We start from the raw sequence: 10,188 nt of genomic DNA, 5'->3' as shown, positions 1-10,188 counted from the left end.
GGTTAGGGGCAATCTGGCAGGTGAGCTTTTAGGAGCCAGTGGCCCTGGATTGTGAGAGGGATGTCCCAGATTGGAGAGGGTGCAGGCTGGGCTGAGGGACGCCCGCCCCTCCGTGCACAAATTTCGTGCACTGGGCCTCTAGTCAGAATATAATGAGGTAAAGAAAGGAAAGGAGGTAAGTAGGTGAACATAATATCTGCACGACCCACAAGCAATACTTTCAAAAAGTTTGTTAACTCCGAAAGAGTTGCAAGGATCAAACACTCAATTCAATTCAATTAATTGAACACTTTTTCTGAACAAGGGACACCTACTGACCAGGAAGATAGATCTCTAGCAACCTTCCCCACAGGAGATGTGGCCACAAACTCAAAAGCAAGCACAAATATCACCAAGAGGCGATCTAAAAGAGAGCTGCCATAGCCCATGCACTTTATGACACAAACCACACCGTGTGGCTGGACCTCCCAGGAACAGGTGTGTGGGAGAGAAGGCAATGGAGACTGAAGGTTACGGAACACTACGAAGGCAATGGCTCCCAGCCCTCCGGAGTTCTACTGAAAAATCATAACCCAGCATTGTTTCTGGAACAAAGCCAGTGCTCCCTGAATGTTGGTTAAATGCATAACTGACAGGCTGTGTAGCACTTTACAATGTCCAAAGCACTGCCAGAGACTTAAAGCTTCCTTTGCCCGCATATTCCCTTAGACTCACAAGATAATTTCTCCTTGTTGTATTCAGAGCTAAGCCCAATTTTTCTCCCCTACTGCGAAATCTCATTGCAGGGGCTCCCTACACCTATCACAACAGTTCCTCTGAATAAAGTCTGCCTTACCATTCTTTAACAAGTGCCAGAATGAATAATTTTTTCCTTTAACAGTAAACACATCCCCATTTTCCGTAGGAATTATCCCAAGGCCAATCTCAGTACCAGGAAAGGCTGACCCCCTGCTAGAGGGGAATCGCCCAAGCCCACGTTAATGCATTTTGTCACTCTTCCTGATGTAGACTCACCAGGGGAGGGGCTGTGAGAGAGAAGAACATGCACAGTCAAGGAGGGCCTCTTTCAATGCCTTCCTTTTTTTTTTTTTTTCCTTAATCCTCACCAAGGGTGTTTTTTCATTGCTTTTAGATAGAGTGGAAAGGAGAGAGGGAGGGAAGGAGAGAGAGGGAGGAATATGAGGGAGTGAGAAAGAGAAAGGGGGAGGGAAGAAGGGAGGGAGAGAGAGAGAACCATCAACGTGAGAGAGACACATTGATTGGTTGCCTCCTGCACGAGCCCTGGTCAGGGCCAGGGATCAAACCTGCAACCCAGGTACGTGCCCTTGACCAGAATCACACCTGTACCTCTTCAATAGGCAGGCCGGGGCTTTCAATCCCTTTCTTAAACATCTATGTCAAGTGGCCAGGTAACTTCTCCTGACATAACTTCCACAATGAGGGTCTCACTACCTCCAGTGACAGCCCATCCTAACTTGAGGACCGTTCTTCCTCACATGAACCCCAAATCTATCCCTGAAACTTCTACTGCTTGGTCCTCCTCTACCACATGGGGTTGAAGAAGTTCCTGTCTTCCAAATGTCAGTTCTGCAAACATCTGAAGACAACATTCATGTCCCTGAGGTGTCTCTCCTCCAGGTTGAATATGCCCAATTTCCTCAGTCAATTCTTACATGAGAGGTTTTAAATTCCTTACCCAACCTGGATTCTCCTCTCTTGGCCTGTTACCACCTGCCTACCCTGGGGACTATGGCCAGGACTTTTTAGATGGAAATGATAAAGAACTCAGCCAAGGTGGCTTAAGGAAAAAATTCAATTGGCTCAAAAGAATTCAAATGGCTGGATCCAAGAGTTTAAGCCATGTCATGTGGTCTCCATTCCCTATCTTTGCCTCTGTTCCTGAGTTCTTAGACAGGTTCTCTCTCCAAACGGTAGATGGGTCCTGCAAGTGCCAAGCTTTTAGTATGCTTACATGTCTGAACCCCAGAGAAAGACAAAGGGATTCTTTCCCAACAACTCTATCCAAAGTCTCAAAGATGAATCTGATTGGCTTGACTTGAGTCACATGGGCCCAACCCTGAACCAATTAGTTAATAGAAGGGATAGCTTACTCTGATATACCCTCCCAGTGGGGAGGGGAAGTCAGCCACACTGAAACTACATTGGCTAAGCAGGATTACTGTGAATAGGAGGAAGAAGTTCTGCCAAAGAATGGAATGCTGAACAGACAAAAACATAAAACCCCACATCTCTCTCTGAGTGACATTTTAAGCTGAACACTCTAGGCTTACCAGAGCATCATGGGAATATCATCTATACCCAGATCATCACCCCGCCAACATCACAGTGCATCTACCCCAAATCAAACTTCATGCTGGTATTGCACCCTATGAATGCACCTTTTCTGGTAGCCACCCCATACATCAAGTTTATTTCAACTTGTTCATTGATGTACAACACCTTCTAAGAAGGTGCTATATTAACCACATTTATTGAGCACTGATTCTATACCAGGCGTTGCCCTGCAAGTTTTATATGTATGTCAATTTATCCTTACAATATCCCCGGACATTATGTGCAATCATTACCCCCGTCTTACAGACAGGAAACAGAGAATCTGGGAGATCTGCCTAAGGTCATGCAGCAAGGGTACAGGTCAAGGCAAGACACCCTGGCTCCCCCATTAATGCTTATAACCAATCGGCTCTAAAATTTACGCCAACAGAAAACTGGATTCATTCCCAGATGCCTGGATTCTTTCCAAAATAAAACTGCTTACAACTGAGTACTCCGAGGTCCATCCATAAAGGAATGATTAAACAAGGTTACATTTATATGAGGGAACATCACGCAGCCACTTTAAAGGCAGGGCAATGACAGGGCAATCCGCTTCATGAGGGCAGGGACCTTCATTGCTTCTATCTTTATTCTCGGCGCCTAAAATAGGACCCTACAGAGTAGCCAGTCATGTCCACTGGAGGGAGGGAGATAAGAAGGGAGGGGAGAGAAAGGAAGGAGAGAATGAATGAAGGACTCAACAAATGAATGAACAAATTTCTGCATCGTAACTATAACTGATTTTTATTCTCTTCTTTTTTCTTAGTCATGGTTTCTAAATATTCTAGAAGAAACAGGTATTACAGCTCGGCCGGCGTGGCTCAGGGGTTGAGCCTCAACCTATGAACCAGGAGGTCACGGTTCAATTCCCAGTCAGGGCACATGCCCAGGTTGCAGGCTCAATCCCCAGTGTGAGGTATGCAGGAGGCAGATCACATGTAGGTGATCCGTAAGTCGTGTCCAGTCAGTATGAAAAATGGCTCCTTTCCTGTGACCTCTGTCAGCGGAGCCCCCGCTTCTCCTGGTTTGGTGGCTCTGTCAGGGGAACCAGAGACCACCCAGCAGCTCAGACCTCCCACCTTTCTGGTGCTCAGACCACATACACTACTTCAACACTGATTAAATTCCACCAATAAGAGAACCACAGTCATTAGCACTTATTGAGCACTTACTATGTTCTAGGTACCACAGACTAGCTTCCTTACTCCTCCTAATGACCACATCATAGCAGAAGGATGACCAGGTGGCTAACTCACCTGCTCCAGATCACATGACTGGCAAGTATTGGAACCCAGACCGTCCAGTGCAGCCAAAACTTCTAATGACTGTGCTAACCACTTCTTACCATGCTGCACATGGAAGTTGGGTCAAAGGTCTAATGTGTGCCCACATGGAGCCTGATGCCTACCACATGCCAGCCTAGGGCCGAGCACCTACTGTGAGCTAACCTGGGATTGAGGGCTTACTGTGTGCTGAGCTAGAGCATGCAGAACAGAAAGCACAATGTCACTGTAAGTGCTATAAAAGTAAAAACAATGATATAAAGTAACAGTAACGATAGCCAATGTGCAGTGGGGGCCTGTGCTCTCATTTTAGATGTAATATATGTAGCCTTCCCAGTCACTCTCAGAAAGAGGGACTATCAGGATCCCCATTTTACAGACCAGAAAACTGAGGCACAGAGGAAGGGATGTCCTTGCCCAAGGACACACAGCAAGTGAGAGACAGAGTTGGGATGTGAAGCTAGAGCGTTTCTGATTCCCAAGTGTCCTGGCTGTTGAAATAAAAAAAAGGGCTAGCACTAGGCTGGGTGGGTGGCTGAATCCTAGATGGGCTGAGGAATAAAAAGGGAATTCCACCTGGAGGGAATCTCCAACATCGAAGTCCTGAAGGCTGGGAGTGTTAGTGCAGGCTGCAGGTGCACACGGAAGGGTGTGGGGAGCTACATAAAAAGGGAATTCCACCTGGAGGGAATCTCCAACATCCAAGTCCTGAAGGCTGGGAGTGTTAGTGTCAGGCTGCAGGTGCACACGGAAGGGTGTGGGAAGCTATTGGACAGGAGATATGGGTGGAGACAAACTGATTGGAATGCCAATCAGACAACCTGTGCTTTAATCAATGGGCACAGGGGAGTCATAGAAGGTTAATGAGCAGAGGAGTGATATGTGCATTTGGAAGAGTTAATCTAGCAATTGGGGGAGAGGGTGTAGAATGATTATAAGACAAGAAAGAACAAGGGCTAAGAGACTCTTACAATAAAAGGGGGAGGGCAAGGACACACAGCAAGTGAGAGACAGAGTTGGGATGTGAAGCTAGAGCGTTTCTGATTCCCAAGTGTCCTGGCTGTTGAAATAAAAAAAAGGGCTAGCACTAGGCTGGGTGGGTGGCTGAATCCTAGATGGGCTGAGGAATAAAAAGGGAATTCCACCTGGAGGGAATCTCCAACATCGAAGTCCTGAAGGCTGGGAGTGTTAGTGCAGGCTGCAGGTGCACACGGAAGGGTGTGGGAAGCTATTGGACAGGAGATATGGGTGGAGACAAACTGATTGGAATGCCAATCAGACAACCTGTGCTTTAATCAATGGGCACAGGGGAGTCATGGAAGATTAATGAGCAGAGGAGTGATATGTGCATTAGGAAGAGTTAATCTAGCAATTGGGGGAGGAGGGGTGTAGAATGATTATAAGACAAGAAAGAACAAGGGCTAAGAGACTCTTACAATAAAAGGGGGAGGGTAAGGGGCAAGGGACTTGTTTTTGGTTTGCCCCTCTTCTAGAATCAGTATGCACCCCCACCCCCCACACTCTTCCCTTTGGAAGCCACCCTCTGTCTCCTGGTCTGGGTGTTGGGTGGGGCTGCCCTCACCCACTCCAGGGGTGGGCACTGACCCAGGTGTAGGCAGCCAGTCCCAGGGATTGGCTCAGGATGGGCACATGAACCCAGCCAGGCTAAAGAGAGTTTGGAGACTCCCGAAATCATTGGCAAAGGGGCTCTGTCTCCCCAGTGGGGTGGCTCTATCCATGGCCTGGAAGCTGGGGCAGCTGGTGGCCATCTATCATCACTCAGGGGGAGCCTACTCTCTTGACCACAGGAAGGGTGGTAAAGGAGGAAGGCAGAGCTGGGAGGAAAGGGGGCTTGAGTTTAGGCATCCTCACCTGAAGTAGCACTTCCCTGGACTTGCTATGGACCAATCAATTTTTTTGCTTAAGCCAGTGGTTCTCAACCTTGGCTGCACATTAGAATCACCTGGGATTTTAAAATCCTGATTTCTGGTGGGTGGGCCTCATCCTCCGGAAATTCTTAGGGCAGTGGTTCTCAACCTTGGCTGCACATTAGAATCACCTGGGAATCTTTTTAAAATCCTGATTTCTGGGCCTCATCCTCCGGAAATTCTGTTTCTTTGTTATGGGGTGGGGCCCCCCACCCCATAACAAAGAAACAGAATTTCCGGAGGATGAGGCCCAGAAATCAGGATTTTAAAAAAAGATTCCCAGGTGATTCTAATGTGCAGCCAAGGTTGAGAACCACTGGCTTAAGCCAATCTGCACAGGGCTTCTCTCACTGCACCTGAAAGACCTCTGGCCACATGCACAGACTGAAGCATGGGGTGGAAGCAAGAGCAGAGATGGTGAACGGCTAGGGAAGGAGGAGGGGCCAGGTGTGTCCATGTGCCAGAAGAGCCAGTGCAGGGCCCCAGAGGGTCCAAATCCTGCCAGCAGAAAGAAATAGGAGAAAAGGGCGCAGAACTTTCCAGGAAACAGCTGCAGTGGACAAGGAGGCCAGGTTTGGGGGCTGAGGAGAGATGAGAGCGGGAGGCTGGACAGGCAGATTCCATTCTGGAAAATGCTAGGGAAGGACAGGAGAAGGAAGACAGTAGCCAGAGAGGAGAGAGGAGAAGGAGGGTGTTTCAGAGAAATAATGACTCAGGAGGGACTGTCAGAGAGGAGAAAGCCCAGGAGGAAACCCACACTCCCATCCCTACAGCCCCAGAGTGACGAGGCAGAGACCAGCTGCGCTTTGCAGACTTCCAAGTCCTCTGTGCACCTTGTGAGATGTTTGGGAACAGGACGCCTGTTCTAGAGGGACCCTCAGGCCTGTCAGGACACCTGGCTGGGAATTAGGGCCCCAAAGTGCCCTCCCTGCATCATGCAAATGGGCGAACATGTGTTTTGTAACTGCAAACAATCCCACAAGCTCCCATCAGAACCTGCTGGACCACTGAAGAAGCCTCAAGGCTTGGAGATGAGAATCTAAACCACTTCCTTAGAGTGAAGAGGCCAAGAGCATGGGCCTTGGAGCCAGTTTAGCTGTGTGATCTCAAGCAAGTCACTTAACCTCTCTGGGCTTTGTTTTGCACATCTGTGGAAGGAGAACAATCTCAGTAACAAAGACAAGGCGTGCCAAGTGCAGGGACTGATGGATAAAGTTATAGTTTGTGTTCCGATTCTTTTGACATTGGGTTAGGACAGCCGTGGGCAAACTACGGCCCGCGGGCCGGATCCGGCCAGTTTGAAATGAATAAAACTAAAAAAAAAAAAAAAGACCGTACCCTTTTATGTAATGATGTTTACTTTGAATTTATATTAGTTCACACAAACACTCCATCCATGCTTTTGTTTCGGCCCTCCGGTCCAGTTTAAGAACCCATTGTGGCCCTCGAGTCAAAAAGTTTGCCCACCCCTGGGTTAGGAGGACAGAGCAGTGGGAAGGAACAAGCTTTTCCGAGAGGAACCAGAGCAGACACTGCACCCATAACTCGCCTTTACATTTGTCCAACAGATGGACAAGGAAGGAAGGCGGACTTCAGCCAAAGCAGACGGAGCTTTCGGATCCCATGGTCCATTCATAAGATCAACAAGCCGAAGGGAAGGCATTTTTAGTTCGGCCGCCAGACACTCCCCACTCCCATGCCTGTGCTTGGGGGAAGGGTCAGCATAGAAAACCCACAAAGCCCAAGGGAGGAAGGAAGTGTTCTCTGACCCAAGCAAGTCCTTTCAGCTCTGCAGGCCCAAGGGCCAGGAGCATGTGTTAGGAATCTATTGACCGGATGGCCTGTCTTCCCCAGGTCACCTTCTCCTACTTGGTGGAGAGAACAATAGCTTCAGAGGGGGGGGGGGGGGGGGGGGGGGGGGGGGGGGGGGGGTGATGGATGGCCAGCAGGAGGAAAGAAGCTGCTAATTTACTGTCCCCAAGTTCAGGACGGAGGGAAGCCGGCCTGTGAGACAAAGCTTCAGAGCCGGCAAGGCAAAAAATACTGCTGAGTCTCCTAGTTGTGGACCCAATCGGGAGAAAGTCAAGAGTTTGCACTTATTCTACTTGCAAAAGCATCCGCTACTGTCATGGAAGGATGGAAGTGGTTGAGACAGGGCTCCTGAGTCCAGATCCTGACCCCACCCACTCTCTATAGAGGCCCTGTGCGCCTTATGAAATCTGAATTGTTATAGCATTTTATGCACCCAGTATTTTAAACCAATCCTTTAGAAAAGCAATGAGTGAATATCCCGAGGCAGCGCTCAGGGAGACATTTTAATTGGGAAAACATTAAAACACACACACACACACACACACACACACCCCAAAAACCCTAGTACTACTCAGCCCATAGCACACACTTCAAAAATATTATTTGAAATAGGCTAAATATCATTTCATTAAGGAAGCGGTTAAGGGAAGGAGCAGTCCCGTGATACTTGGCACAATTTTGTACTTTTATTTATTTCACAAATGACCATGTAGTTTGTATGGGCGCGGTCCTGAGCACGTGGCACCCACTGACTCACTCACACTCACAACAGCCCTCCAAGATTACAGGTGAGGAAAGCAAGGCCCTGGGAGGTTAATTTGCCCCAAACCATACAGCGAGGAAGTGGCCACTTGGGGATTCAAACCCACCCAGCAGGCTGACTCAGAGTCCCCGCCCTAACCTTCAGGCTGCACGCTCTTTGTCTGAACGTATCTGCTTCCAAGCTACAGACCAGGGGCCAGAAAGAGCCCACCCACTCTCTAAACTCAGCTACAAAGGGTCCTATCACCAGTAATGCCGAGCCTTTGCCTCCACGGAGGGTTATGGTTCTACATGCAGGTGTTCCTTCCTTCTAATGATCTAACACACCGGGGAAGTGCACTGCGTTGAAAAATCGCATTTTGCTTAATGATTTCTTACATATGTGCACACACTGTAACCACCACCCCCCCCAGACTGAAATACAGGACCTTTCCACCCCCACCCCAGCCTTCCATGTGCCTCTCCCTGTCAGAGGCCATCTCAATCCGTCCCCAAATGTGACCACTACTCTGACTTTTCACACCACAGGTTAGCATTGCCTTTTCTACAATTTCATGCAAATGGAATCATATGGGGCTTTATATCTGGCTCTATGTTCTTCAAATAAAAACACATAAATAGCCCGCACACTGCCAATGATTGTGGTTGAAAGGAGGGTGCAGTTGAGAGCTTGTTTCGAGTTCAGTGAGCTCCAGGATTGTCTTTATTTTGGCTCACTGACCCATCAAAGGGGAAGATGAGAGGGCTGAACACTGGCATGTGGACCCTTGGGAGTTAACTGTGGAAAACCAGTGATCCGCAGGGAGCAAAGGAGCTGTGCTGGCTGGAGAGGGTACTGCGGAGCCAGGAGGTCACCTCTGGTTGCTCTGAATGACCAGAGGGGAGAAAGCTCTATGAGGTTCTAAAAAGCTCAAACCTGGTTTCTCCAGCGCCCCGGGCACCCGAGGTGGCCACAGGCTCCTCCTCCCAGTTTGGCCTCTGCCTCTCCTTCCCAGACAGGGATAAATTTCCCAAAAGATCAGTAATTCCCCCAAAAGGCGCGTCTCCTACCTGTGCACTGTTGGATGAAGTCCTGATATTCTGCTCCTTGCTCGCCGGGGACGATAGTGGAGCCATCATATTTAAAAGTCACCCTTTGGATTGGGAGAAGAAAAAACACACACACACGTCAGCGTTGGTAGCTGCATGGTGCCGAGCTTCCCGCAGGACAATCTAAAAGATGCTCTGGCTGGGGAGAAGCCAGCGCTGGCTTTCCACGCGTCCTGGGTTAAGGCTGCGGAAGACAGCACCGGATGACCCTTAATCCGTCCCATCTGGAAGACGGCTCCGTGCACCGGGCCCATCGCGAGCTCGGGGCGCGGGGCCTGCAGAGCAATGGAAAGTTCCTCACCAGATGACGGCCGAGCCGTCGTCGCGCACCAGGTTGTACGCCTCCCGGCAAGCCTCTTTGTCAATCTTGGTGGCCATCACTGCGGAGCCGCAGGGGGGACACTCTGCCCAGACAGACCGAGCGCGTCCCGGGCCGGGTGCAGGGATTGGAGCGAAGCTGCGGCGCGCAGAAACCTGGCGGGAGACGGCGGCGGGCGACGGCGGCTGCGATAGCAACGCGGAGTGGCGAGCTGCGAACTCCCGGCGCCGCGGCGGGTGCGAAAGTAACCGAGAGCGCGCCTGGACTCAGGCCGCGCCGCCCCGCCCCCCGGCCGTCCCGCCCAGGTCCCCTACGACCATTGGCGGCCCAGGCCGCGGACGCCACGCCCCCCATGTTCATTGGCCGTTGGGCGTCAGGGGCGGGGCATCTTTACTCATTGGCAGCCAATCTCAGCCCGGGCGGGTTGCGCAATTCCTCAGTGGGGGCTGAAGAAGGGGCTTTTTCCTCCTCCCTCTCCATCCTCCTCCTTTTCTCTCTCCCTCTCTTTCCTTCTTTCTGATTCCCTCTCCTCTTATTCCCTCCCCCTCCTCTCCTCTCCTCCTCTTCCCCCTACCTATTCCCTCCCTCTCCTCTTTACAACCTCCTCCTCTCCCCTCCTGTCCTCTCATTATCCCCACCCCCAGCTCTTTCTTCCTCC

At 50.2% G+C, this 10,188-nt stretch overlaps 1 protein-coding gene across 1 annotated transcript in view; it reads right to left on the bottom strand.

Moving 5' to 3' along the window:
* The window catches only part of COTL1 (coactosin-like F-actin binding protein 1), a 40,443-nt gene extending 30,640 nt beyond the window's left edge, over nucleotides 1–9,803 (bottom strand). The window contains exons 1-2 of the mRNA XM_005862550.2: nucleotides 9,513–9,803; nucleotides 9,173–9,255 (exon numbers count right to left, since the gene is read on the bottom strand). Of these exons, the coding sequence (XP_005862612.1) occupies nucleotides 9,173–9,255; nucleotides 9,513–9,589 (160 nt within the window). The 5' untranslated portion in view covers nucleotides 9,590–9,803. The remainder of the gene's footprint in view (nucleotides 1–9,172; nucleotides 9,256–9,512) is intronic.
* Nucleotides 9,804–10,188: the final 385 nt, after the last annotated feature.

This window comes from Myotis brandtii, unplaced genomic scaffold (assembly GCF_000412655.1).
Source record: "Myotis brandtii unplaced genomic scaffold, ASM41265v1 scaffold165, whole genome shotgun sequence".
Taxonomy (NCBI): Eukaryota; Metazoa; Chordata; class Mammalia; order Chiroptera; family Vespertilionidae; genus Myotis; species Myotis brandtii.
This window is presented reverse-complemented; position numbering and strand designations above follow the sequence as displayed.